This window comes from Buceros rhinoceros, unplaced genomic scaffold, assembly GCF_000710305.1.
Source record: "Buceros rhinoceros silvestris isolate BGI_N320 unplaced genomic scaffold, ASM71030v1 scaffold5766, whole genome shotgun sequence".
Taxonomy (NCBI): Eukaryota; Metazoa; Chordata; class Aves; order Bucerotiformes; family Bucerotidae; genus Buceros; species Buceros rhinoceros.
In genome coordinates, this window is record NW_010416806.1 from 1 (window position 1) to 16,189 (window position 16,189).

Consider the following 16,189-nt stretch of genomic DNA (forward strand, 5'->3'; position numbering starts at 1 on the left):
CTCCCCCACCCCGCCCCCAGCCCCCGTGTGACAGGTACCGAGGGAGTTTGGCTGGAGCACAAATACTGCCTGTCTTCGCACGCTTGTCACGAGTTAGTTAGAAAGCTGGGGCAGCCCAGATGCCTTCCTAGATACCCATTCCTCCTACTCAGCCTCTGGCAGCACGAAGAAAATAACAGGCAGCTCCTCTTTCTGTGGGGGTGGAGGAAGAGCAAGGACTGTTGATAATGGATTTGTTGAAGGGACACTGATTTCTCAGTTTTAATTACTATTTTGGTAGTTTCCGCCTAGTGCTGGGTTGTATCGTTGCCACAAAGCTCACTTGGTAACTTCAGTGCAGCACTTTTAAAATCCTGTATTCTTGCTTTTGCTTTTTAACAAAATCTTTTCTCAGTCCTGATACATGCAAAGAATCCATTTGGGAAAACTCAGTTTCCAGAAGAGTGACGTGGACTGTGCACAAAATACTGGATTACTGGAAAAGCAGGATTTTCTGTTTTCTCCAGTCCTTCATGGTTGTAATGGCACTTTTTTATAAGTGAATGTTTGTCATTTTGGAAGGTTTTAGGTTTTTGTGGTTTGGTTTGTTTTTTCTAGGTTTTTTGTTGTTGTTGTTGGTTGGTTGGTTTGGTTTTAAGTCAAATTTTTCCTTTGGATGAGAGGTGGAGTATCATCAAATCGCAGAGCTAAATCTTGCAATCAGCCCATGAACAGAACTTTGGAGTAAATGATGCCTTGGTAGACAAGGAAGGGACTTGTATTAATGAATACATCTTCCAGCAAAGATGTGTTACCAGCAACCTCTCTGCAGGATTCTGTGGAAATCCAAGCCTTTCTTGGACAGAGGGAACTGCTCTTGCAGCACAGTTTATCTTCTGATGTATGGCAGCGTGTGAGAAAATGTAAAGGTGATTCATGAAACCTCACTCCTTGTTCTTCTAGTTATTTAATTGTTCTTTCTATCTGAAGTACTGAGCACAGCCTCACGTATAGAGAGGTGCTGGTGTATGGCTGATAGAGATGTGGACAAAAGCTATGTAATATGGAGGTACAAATAATATAATTTTAAAGTAGTAGCAATCCTGTTCAGTTTGACTGAATTTTTCTTCCCATTCTGGGATGAAAAGCTGAAAAAAAATCTTACTAAAAGTGTACTGTCTGGGTTTTGTTTTTTTTTTTTTTTCTCTCTAGACCTGTGTGAAGAAATTCTTCAGCCATGGATGTGTTCATGAAAGGACTTTCCAAGGCAAAGGAGGGAGTTGTAGCAGCAGCAGAAAAAACCAAGCAGGGTGTGGCAGAGGCGGCAGGAAAGACGAAAGAGGGCGTCCTCTATGTGGGTAGGTGGACATCAGAGATCACAGTGCTGGTTGGTATACCCTGACATTCACAGTTGGATCCTCATGAGACCTATTCCGCAAAAAAACCCCAAAAGTAATCACTCAGAGGAAACCATTGCGAAACGAACAAGAGGAGAGTTGTGTCTTCCTGAGCTCCGGCTCTTTGGAGCCCAGTGTTGGTTCTTACGTGTTGTGCTGGCCGTGCATTACTGCTCGGTGGAGCTGCATCCGTAACGCCATACTGAATGAGGTTGTGTTGCGGGAGGTGCTTACAGTGCAGGTCACTAGCTGGCACTCTGTTCGAGAAGTTTGGTAGGTTAAGGCTGAAGGGGTAGTTGGTACAGTAAAAAATAAATTTTAAAATATGCCAAAGCTGAAGTGGAAGGTAGCTTCACAGCATCCCATAGAGCATGTGGGTTTTAAGCAGGATTTTAAGAGAAGAAATTAGAGAGGTTAATTCAGGAACTGAGCATAAGCCATGCTGACTGTTTAGCATGTCAACAGTAACATTTTGTATGGCAGTGTTATCGCCTCGTCTTTTGAAATTAACTTAATGTTCTATACTTACTGTTGCATATCCATAGCAGAGATTTTCCATGGCTTCTCGAGGAAGAGCCACTGCAGTTAATGAGGTAGGGCAGATAGCAACTGCTTTGCTACCTTGGTGTCTAAGTAACTTATCTAGGCCGCATAAGGGTCTTGCATAGAGCCAGTGATAAAATTCTTTTCAAATCCCAGATAGGTACTTTGACTGCACAATCATCACCTTCACTTAAAGTATCGGGCTTTAGAGGACTACCTTGCAAATGCTGCCATGAAAAATTCACAGGAACATAATCTGCCAAGACCATGTGAGTAAGTGGTCATCTTAAAAAAACCAAGATCTTTATTGCCTATTCATTAAATAAAGTTTGTCTATAAAAGAATGGAGGAGAAAAGATACTCTTTTCTGTAGGTTCTTTCATAGAATCATAGAATAGTTTGGGTTAGAAAGGACTTTATAGATCATCTAGTTCCAACCCCACTGCCATGGGTTGGTACACCTTCCATTAGACCAGGTTGCTCAAAGCCCCATCCAACCTGGCCTTGAACAGTTCTAGGGAGAGGCATCCACAACTTCTTTGGGCAACGCGTTGAACTGCCTCACCACCCTCATAGTAAATAATTTCTTCCTAATAGCTAATCTAAATCTGCCCTCTTCCAGTTTAAAGCCAGTACCCCTCATCCTATCACTACACTCCCTGATAAAGAGTCCCTCCCCATCTTTCCTGTAGGCCCCCTTTAAGTACAGGAAGACTGCTGTAAGGTCCAAATCCAAATGAGTAGTCCAAACTATCTGGAGTCTCCTTTTCTCTAGGCTAAACAACCGCAGTCCTTGTTTTTTTGCTGATTTTGCAGCAGGTCAATTCTGTAATGGGTGTTGTGTGTACCTAGGGAGATGTGCACAGATACCAAAGAGAAGTGAAATAAAGTTGCGTTTCTTTCAAATGGGAGCACTGAGGTCTCTACAATTCTGATATCTTTTCAGGATTCCCTCTGCCTTTGCAGGATAGAGCCAATCTGCAACAAATTATTTCTGCTCCAGATAGTTTGGACTACTCATTTGGAATACGCTTTCCTCAAGCTCGATGCTCTTGCCAACAGAGATGCCAGTCATTTTGAAAGCTAATTGTAAGATAAGTCTATTTTAAAATGAGTCTCTGCTCGATTTCAATATATCAAAGTAGATGTTCTTTTAATATAGATTGTGCTTGGAGTTATTTTTCAGGGGCAGGGCTTTTTTTTTTTTATTTTTCTCTTCTTGTAGTTCCTAACTGTGCTTCTAGAGTCATTGATTTCTTTGTATTAGAAACCTGCATTGTGTGCTGAATTAATCTTTGTGTCTGACATGTTCTCCATACCATAATAATATTTGAATCTAGTTCTGCTCCCAAAGGCAACAGATTTCCTTTTGTCTTCGGAGATGCTTTTGCTGAGGCTGAACTTTGGAGGTCATGCTTGCTATTTATTTTAAGAATAAAATACTGAGGACAGGGCAGCCCTGAGCCGTGATAGGTGCCTGTGCATGTGACTCTGGTAGTGGTGAAAGTTCCATCCCATAGCAAGTGCCTGCTTTTCAGGAGGAAAGAGCTGAATGCAGTTTCAGTGGTGCAGGTAAAAAAGCCTTTGGTTGGAAGCTGTCTTCAGGAGCTCTGGCAGCTCACTGTCTGGGTCTGTGCCTGCCCATACCTGCTTGTGGGGAGCCAAAGTTTCCCCAGCTAAATTTCAGCAGAATCAAGTAGGGTAAGGAGGAAATGAAGAGCTGGGTATTTCTGTGTGTACTTCCCAGACACCCAGCAGGAGCATCTCTCCTCCTGAGCACCATTAGCAAAGGCTGGTGTGATAATCCCTTGGTTCTGTAGGTTGATAATAGTTGCAGTGTGAAAGATGTTGAATCCCCTTCACGAGCAGAGGAGAGGAGCAGCATACTGCATTAGAGCTCCTGAAGTTTTCTCCTTCCCCTTCTCTGTTCTTGGGTTTTAAGATACTAGTTTTATAGCCAGATTATGCTGTGAAAGCTGACTGACATCTGGCAACATTGGCCTGAAAGGGACCTATTGTTTTCAGTTTCAACAGTCACCTCCCTCACACCCCGCCTTCCATTGCTGCGGGAGAATTAGTAAGATAGAAAGTCTTTGGTCCAGATCTGCTAGGTGACATGGTCTCCCACTGAAAGCAGTGGAATTTCAGTCAACAGGTAACGTATCTGGACCTCTCTATCCAGCTGCTGACACCTATTATGTGAAAGATTGTAATGTAATTCTACCTGGTAAGAGTTTTATTAACAAAAACTGTTGCTGGGGATGAAATGTGGTTGTTGTAACTTATTTCTTTTCTGCTTTTGTGGGGGTTTTTTTGTTGTTGTTGTTGTTTGTTTGGGTTTTTCGAGGGAAACTTAGAGCTCTGAGGGAGGGTGGCGTATTGGAGGATCAGCTGGGGTTTTTTTTTTCCACTCCATGCTGAAGTCTGTTCTTTCTTCTCTCAGTCCACTGTCTTTGTCCTGCTTTTTGGTACACGAGGTACTGTTTAATACGGTTTATAGCGTGTGTTTATGCTTTCAGACATGGGGTTTTTTTCCTAGATACTTCTGCTTACATATTTGGCATTGGCCCAGTTGAAATCAGTGGCTCTGTTTTGACTTATACAAGCACAGCATCAGGACCTTTCTTGATATCAAACACTGGCCTATCAAATCTGTGACCATTGGTTAGAAAGGAGGATTGAGGCTCAGCAGTCTTGTATGCTGTGAATTTAAAACTGGGTCTCTGTGTCCTTCAAGAGCTGTTGGTGTGAAGCAATGAGGAAATGATGGCAATACTTACCCACTCAATTTGAAACCAGAAACTGAGAATAAAAAAAGATGCTCTTGAATGCTCTTAGTAATGTACTGCTCAAGAGCTCCTCTGAGTTCTGTGTGTGCTACCAGGGAGCTGAAGTTTTTGCACAATTGACTCTTGAGTGCATGTTCTAGCAGATGAGTAGTTTACTATTCCCTGTGCTTAGCTGGCACGTGGCCTTAGAGTAGAACAGAGCATGACCTATTTGGCAAGGCCATCCGAATTCCTCTGCTGCTTTCTCTTTTCATAGGGTTTCTTATTTTCCTTTGGTGGTTAGAAAAGACAGCGGAGTGGTCGAGGGACTCGAGGTCTGTCTAGCGGAATAATAGGCTTCAGCACTTGGAAACGAGTGTTTTCCTTGGATGATGATTTCTCCTTCACCTATTTTGGGCTTATACCTCCCTGTATTTAACCATCTCTAAGCAACCTGAATCTCAGGGAGGGCCTGCTTGGAATGGTCTGTCCATCTCTCAGAAAGCCCAGAAAAGAGTGTACTCTTAAACTGCTGATACACACTTTCTTCTTGCCAGAATGACAATGATGATAATAAATAATGAACTAAAGAGAGTCTGGGTTTTTGTTTGTTCATTTTTAATTGTGAAAGGTAAAAATACTGCTTTTGGCTTCTCCCTCCCCTTGCTCAAATGTGTATTCTAGCAAGGAAAAGTAGAATTACCATGTACTACTATTGTTTCTGCGTCACCTAAGTAGTGTAGGTCAGTGTCTGGTTCTTTGATCTTTATCCTTACTCTGATTCTTCTGTTCCCCTTGTTATGCTGGGTACAATGAGCCGGTTGTATTATGTTTTGGGAATACCAGAATGAAAATCAGCTAATTTCTCTCAGAAACAATGTGGATGTCCAGCTTTTCTCATTGTCAGCCAGAAGTTGTCCTACTGAATTCAGCCGTTGTTATTTATAGGCCTGTTCTGGCAGATCCTAATGTAATTCTAGATGCTGTTGTAGCTGCGACTGCAGAAACAGCTACTTCTATGCAATTGTGCGGTAATGGAGCAAATAGTATGGAGCTCTAACATGCGTTGCAAGGTCTGGGCCACCAGTTAGCTGGTTGGTTCCCAAGGAATGGATTTGGCTATATGTATCTCTGTTCTGTATGGGTCTGCAAGCCGAGCTGTCGTTAAAGAAAAGCCTGTCTTCCACTAACAGAAAAAGGCTATTCTAGATTAGTTGTGGTATAGCAGCGTTACGTCAGGGTGAGTGAGGTAAGAATCAACTTGCATATGTCCCTCTGAAGATACGCTCATTGTAGAAGACCTCAGGGGGTTCTGTTGTACCATCCATCTCTTAACAGCCCTGGGGAACTGAGTGCTTGCTATTCAGAGGTTTCCATGTGTTTAATAGCTTGGCTTACAGACATTAACTTCAACAAGATGAATAAGATATTGGCCAGGTCTAACGATGCTTTTAAAAGCATGTGCTTAATATTAAGCACTTTGATAGACACACTGTCAGCCTGAAATGGTGTTTGGTCTCTTTCTAGAAGTCGGTAGAACCGTCATCTGCTTGGATTCCAGTATGTGTTGAAAGTGCTTTGCTTCTCCAGGTCTCTTGGTTAAGCAAGATTGAGAACCCAAGTCTTAAAACAAGTCCTTAGACATTAACACCTTGGGTTAATAAAATGGTTGATTCTTTCAATGGTAAATATTTACAGTGAGAGAAAACTATCCTTTTTAGAAGGAGAGAATCAGAATAAAGGGGGGGAAAGACTTCTCAGCTGTTTAACCTCTTCATTAACTGGTTAAAGGAACATGTCATTTTACTTGATAGAACATTTTTCCCCTTTTATTCATCATGAATTATTACTCTGCTCTTGCTCATGGATAACATAGCCTTTTCAATGCTGTAATCAGTCTCATAGTGCCATAAATACATGGCTTAAATTTCATAGATTTGCACTAGTAACAAGTAGGACATATCCATGAATGAACTTATATAACTTATATTGTATTTCAGTGTGTAATTGTAAAGGATTGTGGACAAAGCTGCTTGCTTCTAGTATATTTCTGCTCATATATTTTCTTCCAATATGTTTCTGCCTGTATAAGTTTTAACTGATTTTACATATAGTATTAAGCTAAAATGGTACAAATGTTAGAAGTGTAAAGTCAGAGGTATAAATTATGATGTTTCAAATACTGAACGGCATACAGACAAAATACTGCATTGCAAATAAGGTAGTTTCTGGGTTGGTAATAAAAAAAAAAAAGTCATCCTATCTCTGACAGACTAGAGTAAGGTGGTAAACTAGGAACCATAAACTCCGTCTCTGTAAAGCTTAATTGCACATTGTTAAGCATCATAGTCCACAGAGTGATGCTAATCACTGAAATGTAGCCAAATTGTAAAACCTGGTAAGGACAAGTAGAGAAAGACAGGGAGTTAACGTTTTCAGTAGCAATGTGTGCTGATTTACGTCTCTGCCCGATGAAGACATAAGGATTGATCCCCTTCATGCGGTGGGGTAAAAAGTCGTTACGTTTTGACATGTGTGTTCCAGAAATCAGATTTTCCTTCAGCGTGGCAAAGTCACAGTGCTTGCACAGGTCTTGCATTATGTCTCTGTCTAGTACTAGTTCTAGGTTGCAGTCTGTGGAATCTTCACATATGTTGTCTGAAGTGCCTGTGACAAGGACCGCGCTGGATGTAGCAGACCTTAGGTTTGACCCTGGTGACATTTTCAGCTTGAATCCTATCTACTGTTTAATGTTTCCCTTTTCAGATTAATTTTTGTCTAAATCTGTCTAGCATGACCAGTGGTTTTAACCTCCAGGTCTTTCTGTAGTTCAGTAACGGTTGTTAAACCCTGCAAACTGAGATCTGGAGAAGAGTTGTAAGATGAAATAGTAAGGATCTTCCGGAAACTTTTACTCTGATCTTCTGCAAACACATGGTGTGAGCCTCCTTCAGACGTTAACAGTAATGTTGTTTCCGTGCAGAATCATCCATGTGAGCTCGCAGAGTGGGAGGCTTGATTAGCATGGCTATTAAGAAACCGGCAAGGAAGTCAGTGCACAGACAAAATAAACGGCAAAAGTGTTTCCAGTACTGTTCATCTTTTCAGTCATTCGTGCAGTTGCTCTTTGGTTAATGGTTTTGCCTTTACCTTAGATCGAATTTCTCCTTAATATTAATAATCTTAGAAAATACTGTATGCAACTGTATGTAATCTGTATATTCATCCCACTTTATCATCCATGTAGTCTTTGCCAGTACTTAAGAACATGTGTTTTCAACCCTAATACTTTCTTTGTTTAGGTTCCAGGACCAAGGAAGGAGTTGTTCATGGTGTCACAACAGGTAAGACAATCATCTGTTAATTTCAACTGCTTCCCCATTTTAATTAACCTACCATTTAAATGTTAAAAATTATGTGTATTTTTTTGAGCACACTTCAATTTACAAATGATAGAAAACCATGGAAAAATTGAGAGGCAGAAAGCAACATTGATTTTATCAAAATGAGTACACTGTTTTACAGTCAAATATGTAAATTTAATATAGTTGTTTCTTTGTGAGAAGGGTTTTTTGAGGGATGTTCTGAATAAAAGTGAAGCTGTGCTACTGTGAGCCGGGAGACTAATTAAACCAGATTCCAGGTAACTGATGAGCTTAGCGCAACCTTCAGACTGTTACCCACTCCTGATGTGGCTACTAATGAGGTTGTAACCAGAAGTGCAAAGTCAATCAAAAGAGACTTCAGGGCCTTGGAAAACTGATAAAATGTTCGTGAGTACAGGAAATGTTTTCCTCAGTCTTCCCACGAGTGGGGAGAGACTTTGGAAGAAACAGGCATGCCCAAGACGTCGATACCTGGGTGCTTCTGCCAGAACTGCGGTTTTTAGATAATACGAGTACCTGATGGGATCCCCCTGCACAATGAGGAAAATGTTTCTTTGCTTGTAAGCTGGCAGGACTTACTGAGAGGGCTTTAAACTGGTACTTGAGTGGCTGCGGAGAATGCCACGTGAACTGAATACCTGAGTGTCACCGGTGCCCTTAATGCTTCTTCATCCCAGCCTGAGGTCAGTTTTCGTCATCACATGGATAGTGCAGTTTCAGATCAAGTGTGCTTGCTGCCACTCCAGCGTGGACGTGCCCCATCGCTCCCTCCATTCCCAGGAGGTTCTTGTGACTCATCAGTGTGTCCCACTGGAGCTGCTTGGGTGGTAAGATAGAAGGGAAATGACTTACAAGAAAGAAACAAATTTCAGCTTTATGATAAACTGGTTTGAATTTGTAACAGTTAATGAGGGTTTTGAAATGTTTTTCAGAACATCCTAATCTCTCACTAGCAACAGCACTTTCAAACTTAGAAGTTAGTGATGGGCATGTATATTTACATTAGCATTTCTACACTGAAAAAGAGTAAATTTGCATTTTAAATTTGCAGTGATCATTTTGGGTATGAACTGAAACCAGTACCCAATAATTTGTAATAAGTGGCAAAATTAACGGAAGTCTTTGATCTCTACAAGAGTGTGGGAAAGTCTTAGCTGACCATAGTGCATTGAACAGAACGTGTAATTTTATGGTGTAGAATATAGGAACTTCTGGAGATGTGAAGAAAATGCATGGTCAAGAAATTTGAGAGGTTCTTCCCCTAAGAAATTAGAAAGCAAGTAAGGGAGTAGAAAATGATTGCTTCGTTCTGTGCACAGCCAGTGTATCATTTGCCTGTACTCACATAAGTCAATGCAAAGGATGAACAACTGTAGGTGAACAATGGCAGTACTTAATACCACAATTCAGATAAATGGTTAAGTCAGTCAAGAGCATTTTTAGTATAAAACTGAACAGAACATCTATGATAGCCTTTCAGAGTTTAGCCTCAGGCTGAACATGCGTGCTGTGGTTTGAAATCACAGCTCGTTACGACCTCAATTAAGAGTAGTGTTCAGAGGGTTCATTACTATAACCAGTAGAGGCTTGCAGGAGAATGAGATGAGACACATATGTCTAATGACAGTTATGGGAACAGCAACTGACAGCACTAGCAAGCGAGTTAATAGATGTGATGTTCACCAAACTGGGATGTGGTAGCATAAAAGTCAAGGGCATTTGCACGTGTGTGAAACTGGCTGAGGCACTGGGACTCTCTAGTAGGCTTAGTGGGGAACTTCCTTCCCTTCTCCAGAGAGAAACAACTGATCTTGAATGGTGTGTGTGTCCATCTTCATCTGATTGCAATATGTGTAGTAAGACAGGAAATTTTAAGTAGATTACTAGATTTTTTGACAGATTTGAAAGATGTTAAATTTTGTTTTGGAAGATATGAAATCAATCATAAAGCCACACGTAAGGAGAGCACATCTGTTATGTGCTGTGCCTGTGAGTAGAACATTCAGAAAAGGTACTCCAAATTTTAGGCAAAACAGCGGCCGCTCCTCACCCGCTTTAGGAAGCAGATGACACAAAGTGAATGCCCAAAGCTTGGGAATAATGGGTTCTGTGCCATGGTTTGCTTCCTTCTGGCCTCTTAAACTGTTTGAAAGGTGCTTGGCTGTTGAAGGAAAATGGAAAATGAATAGAGGCATGCAGGTTCAAATGGGGCAGTGAGAAGAGGAGACTTAATGCAAAATCCAGAGAGCACGGTTTCTAAAATGAAACAGTATGGGCTCGATAGTGTAATAACAGAGGAATTGGTTGGACACCTATTTTAAAAATAAATTAAAAAAAATTGCAAGTCCATGAAGTGTTGCTGTGGCAAGCAGAGAAGGTAGTTAAAAACAGATTTGGGTTCGTTGTAGTGATGCTATGAGATATTACATGAAGACACTGAGAAATGCTAGTGAGGTTGTCTTAGAAATCAAATCCATTTAAAAACTGACAAAAAAAGTGACAAAACTGGCTTTTAGGGCACTCGTAAAGACCTACTCATCTCTTTGCACAGGACTAGGAGTTCGCCAGTTCTGGTGGTCTTATGATGCACCAGAGTGTTAATATAATGTGAAACCTGGGGTGAAATAACACATTTTGTTATGTCAATAAAAATGATTCAAGAGTTTGGAGAAGTCAGCTGTGAACTAGAATCACAGATCAAAATGAGTGTGTGTTCAGTTGTGCAGTCAGTCCTTTCTTGCTGTCCAAGTTCCAAGGTCTTGCTAGTCTTTTGGTCTTTGAATAGTTTGTAGTTTAAAACCCTTTGCTGATGAAGGAACTGGGAAGTGACACACTTCAAAGTGCCGAACATGTGCCGAACATGTGCCAGACATGCTTTTTGGTCAGTTGCCTTCCAAACACGGAAGGACTAGAGGGGCATGTTTCTTGCTTTAAACAAAGTATGACCGTAGGAGGCTTAGTGGCATTGAGATGCTGTAGAACGAGGATTCCAGGCTGTGATTCACAGGAATACAGTGAGCCTGTTACCTGTCAAGTCACCCTTTCTCAGAACTTCTGAACGTGAGGAAGCTTTGTTTATTGGTTTTATGGGATGTTAGCGTGTGTGTCTGACTTGCCTGCCTAATTAACGTGTCTGCTGTCCTTTGACTGTAAATGCAGTCATCCATCTTGCTTGTTTCCCAGGGATGAGTGGCCAGAAATGTACATTGTCAAAGATGAAATATTTACAGTCCATCTCCTGATACTCAACATAAAGCACTGGTTTGTACAAAAGATCAGGGCCAAAAAGCCCTTGATAGTTCAGTCAAAGGGAAAAGTACTTGTCTTTTTCCTGAAGTGATTCGACACAAACAGTTACGAACCATAGTCAAGTGTTTTGCTTAATTCTTTTATTTGATCATCCTTGTCCATCTTACACATTCTTAGTCATTGGTTTCCTGTTGGTTGTTTTAATACTCCATCCGGTATCTTAAAGTAAACTGTATGAATTAAAGAACTCCCAATGAGTTTATGTCTTCTTTGTGAATGAGTTCAAGTACCTAAAGCAGCCTGATTGTCTGAAATGCATATTCCAAAGTATATTTAGTGCAGTAAGAATAATTCCATTAATTTGGAGAAATCATGTGATTTTCATCTACTTTTATTGTTGAAGCAACTAATTCTCATTTTGAATTGCTCCAAAGGTTTCACATTGATATTGTATGTTATTCAGTTGTCTATAATTAGCAGGGAAAAGAAAGCTTCAGTGCGAGTGATTTTTGCACAGTGCTATAGTCAGTATTAGAACTTCAGTTTCGAAGTTAGCCTTGGCACAGGCATCGTACAGGATCATTTACTAGAAGGAACAGTCTCTGCGTAGATGGACAGAAGTAATCAGGTCATAGCACAGCAGAGCTCTGCAGAAGCCGATTTGCTCTGTTTCTCAGCACTGTCATGCAAAGCACACATCAACTTTACAAAGACATAATGGCTTAAGATCATTAAACAATCTGGTTTCAGATTAATTTAATTAGTCGGTATCGACCCCCTGCATTCTGAACTGATTTGTTTGTGCACACTTAATGCTCTTCCCCTGTTACTATCTAGTGTAAGCAGTAAAATACATGAAACCGGAAAACTATTTTGTTTTTTCTTCTCCTGTTGGTAGGGTTTCAGAGCTGAAGGGTCTCTGGGCTGCACCTTATTTACAGAGTCACTCTGGCAGTAGGGACTTTGGTGTTTAGGTATTCCTTAGAGACAGGGAAGAAGACTCTCTCTCCCTTACTAGTGTGAGTGCGTTTGCCAATCTGTGCTATACATACAGTTTACTGGATTTATCTTCATGGCTCCAATTTCTTAAGCAGTGTTTGAGAGATCTTTCATAGCACCTCCTTTGTCACCTTTCTTATGCTATGTCTGTGTGCTGGTTTTGGCTGGGGAGAAGTTAATTTTCTTCATTTCTAGTATGGGTCTGAGTTTTGGATTTGTGTTGATAACACTGTTGATAACACAGGGACGTCTTAGTCACTGCTGAGCAGTGCTCGCACAGAGCCCAGGCCTTTTCTGCTCTTCACACCACCCCACCAGCAAGTAGGCTGGGTGCACAGGAAGCTTGGAGAGGACACAGCTGGGACAGCTGACCTCAGCTGACCCAAGGGCAATGCCACTCCACAAGACGTCATGCTCTGCAGTATAAATAGGGGGAGGGTTGGCTGGGGGACCACTGCTCAGGGCCTCGCTGAGAATTGGTTGGGTGGTGGTGAGCAGCTGTTTTCATCTGCATCACTTGTCTTTCTTGGGTTTTCTCTCTGTCTCTGTTATTTTCTTTTTTATTACATTTTATTATTATTATGGTTGTTGTTATTATTATATTTCAATCATGAAACTGTTCTTAACCCAAGAGTTTTCTCACTTTTACCCTTCCAATTCTCTTCCCCTCATACTGCTGCAAGAGGAGTTACCGAGCATCTGTGTGGTTCTTTGTTGTCATCTGAGGTTAAACCATGACAGTCTGAAGTAGAAGCAATCTTAAATATACTGCTTTTATTACTACTTTTATCAGGCATTTTGTTGTGCCAGTAACAGCCTTATTTGGTGATTTTGGTTCTTTCTGCATGTACTAATCCTTCCCTAGGGTAATGTCTTTGTCTTTCTTGGGTTTTCTCTCTGTCTCTGTTATTTTCTTTTTTATTACATTTTATTATTATTATGGTTGTTGTTATTATTATATTTCAATCATGAAACTGTTCTTAACCCAAGAGTTTTCTCACTTTTACCCTTCCAGTTCTCTTCCCCTCATACTGCTGTAAGGGGAGTTACCGAGCATCTGTGTGGTTCTTTGTTGTCATCTGAGGTTAAACCATGACAGTCTGAAGTAGGAGCAATCTTAAATACACTGCTTTTATTATTACTTTTATCAGGCATTTTGTTGTGCCAGTAACAGCCTTATTTGGTGATTTTGGTTCTTTCTGCATGTACTAATCCTTCCCTAGGGTAATGTCTTTCTGGGAGCAGAAGACAGACTTGAGACGGAGTGTTCCCAAAACACTCTGGTAGTGAGATCGGCAGCCACTGGGTAGTTGTTCTTGGTACGTGGTCATACTTGCTGTGACAACACAGTCTGAGAAATGTGGATTTGATAATGGCATTGGGAGTTAGCTGGTGTATATCGATCGCAGCATCCGTAGTGCATGCAATTTCACTCTGTTTCTTGAGATTTTGCTTTTGAGGTGCAGGTTTTTTAAGATCCTGAGTTAATGAAACTAATTATGACTATTGACCATGAACACGGTGCAACCACGCTTGATCATTTTGTCAGAGGGGAGGAGGCTGGTTAAGAGCAGCTGAGCCTGTGATCCTTTGTCAGCATCAAGCCTGCTCAAATTGTCTCTTAAACGTTCTGCCATTCATATTTTGCAAAATGGAGTTTTCAAAACAATGTTTGTCATTTTCCTACCAAAAAATTAACAAAAGGATGTATATTAAAAGGACTCTGATTTATGTATCTTTTGCTGGTTTAGGTTTTTTTGCTCTCCCAGAAAAGGAGTGAAACAGAGGAAAAATAAAAAGCAGTTCTTAAACTTACCTCAAACACAGCTCTTTCTTTTCTTTTCGTTTTAATTTCTTGGAGAATATCACTTCAAAATGTATTTTTGCAAGACATTACTTATTTTTACATAGCTCTGGGATTTCTTCTTGCCATTCTAAATAATATAGAAGTGTTAACAAGTTTCTATCTCGTAATGTTACTCCGTTTGTTTCTGAAGGACTCTGTGTGCAATCAGATCTTAATATTCTTTGTAAGCTACAGTGTGTTACTAGGACACACACCTGATGATATATGTTTGCGAGAACTTCCTATATAAATTTTATGTGTAGAATCCAGAGCTTTTTGTAGTCTGTGGCTGATAATAATCAAATGGGGCATCTTAATAGATGTCTTTCTGCGCTGGCTAGCATTATGTCAAACCTTTCCTGAGGGCAACATTTGTTTTTCAGCAAAACCCACTTATGGTTTTTTCTTTTTTTTCCTGGAAGAAGCAATAGAGAACTGGATGGATGCAATGACATTTCTTGTGAATTTGTATCTTATTGGCTTGTATAGGTTGGCAAATATTTGGAACAGACTTTTTGTTTCTAATTTCAGACAATGTGTAGTCCATTGTAGTCCTGCTTTTGTAATGAAAGCTCCTGATTTTGGTCATAGTAGAGATAACACTCCATCAGTTACTAAGGTTTCACTTTAAGTTAGTTAGAATGAGCATTAAATGATCCATCTCCATTTCCATTCAGCAGATATTTATTATTTGGCTCTTCAGTAAAAATCACATATCAGGCACATGGTTTACCTCTCTAGCTTTTTCCTAATTGTTGTTACTTAATGTCAGTTATAGCAATCTACACTGTGTGCCCTGTGATATACACAGCTGATACTCTTTAAGTGAGGAATTAAAGAAATCTAATTGATCCATAGAAAGTCTCCTCTTCATATGTGCTTCACAAAAAAATCTCTGAAAGGGTTGCCCACCTGTGAAGCACAATCCCTCCTGTGTTCATAAAGGTTGCAAATAGAGCTGTGCAAACATTTTATGGATCTGATGGGATTTGGGCCGGAGGAAAGTACAGCATTAGTTAGAATTACAATTACAATTATGCTGGTTTTGAGGAACAGTCCCTTGTTTAGATGAGTAAATGTGGGGGTTTTGCTGAAAAAACTGGCTGTGTAACTTTAAGGCATGAAGTCATCCTCTCTCTTTTCTTAGAGTGGTTTCACTATAGTGCAAGCTGCTGTCAGAAAGAGCGTTTGGGGATGAAGGAGCAGAAAGAACCCAGTGATATTCTGAAAGGTAGATTGGCAACCGCTGATGTGTGCGTAGGCTAAATGAGTTGTTGTTTCCCTGGTGCTTGGAAATTAGCTATTAATCTAGTTTGCTTTGGCACCTTTGGCAATCAGTCTTTTTGTAGATTAGTATGTTATAGAAAGACACATCCACAGTGGGCCAAAAACCTCAGAGAATCAGATAAAAGGTCGTATTTGAATTTCTCTGGTTGAGCAACAGTAGCTCCGCTTATTAGTCAAGTACATTTTAAAAAATAAACGTTAAAGAATACTGCATGGCTTTTGACTCTAATGTAAAAAAATATTGTCTTTCATGCCCTGTAACGTGCAGTAAGTGGACTAGTTGGAATGTATTTCCAAACTGGGGAACATAGAATGCAGTTATTATACGTTACACAGTGAGCTGGTCATGATCTGGGCCCTTAACGAATGACTTTTCTTCCAAGTACAGCTAGACATGAATGGAAGTGTCAAACGTCTTGTGTATGAAGGAAATTGAGCCATGAATAAGGCTTATTTTTATCTTGGCTGCTCTAGGGTTACCAGATGGATAGTCTCATATCTTAAGATCCATTTGGGGTACACGAAGCGTAATGGCCTTATGGCTCTTCATGGTGTTGTGTTGTCAGAGATAGATCCTATTCTCTGAAAAACTTACAGCTCCCAGATCCATAATGTGTTTTTTCCATATTTTGATTCTCATCAGTGGCTGAGAAGACCAAAGAGCAAGTGTCTAATGTTGGAGGAGCTGTGGTGACAGGAGTGACAGCGGTGGCCCAGAAGACAGTGGGAAGGGCC

At 40.5% G+C, this 16,189-nt stretch overlaps 1 protein-coding gene across 1 annotated transcript in view; it reads left to right on the forward strand.

The window, feature by feature from the left end:
- The first annotated feature begins 1,216 nt into the window (after positions 1–1,216).
- SNCA (synuclein, alpha (non A4 component of amyloid precursor)) overlaps positions 1,217–16,189 on the forward strand; it is a 16,702-nt gene continuing 1,729 nt past the window's right edge. Inside the window, exons 1-3 of the mRNA XM_010137940.1 lie at positions 1,217–1,337; positions 7,990–8,031; positions 16,098–16,177. Coding sequence (XP_010136242.1) covers positions 1,217–1,337; positions 7,990–8,031; positions 16,098–16,177 — 243 coding nt within the window. The remainder of the gene's footprint in view (positions 1,338–7,989; positions 8,032–16,097; positions 16,178–16,189) is intronic.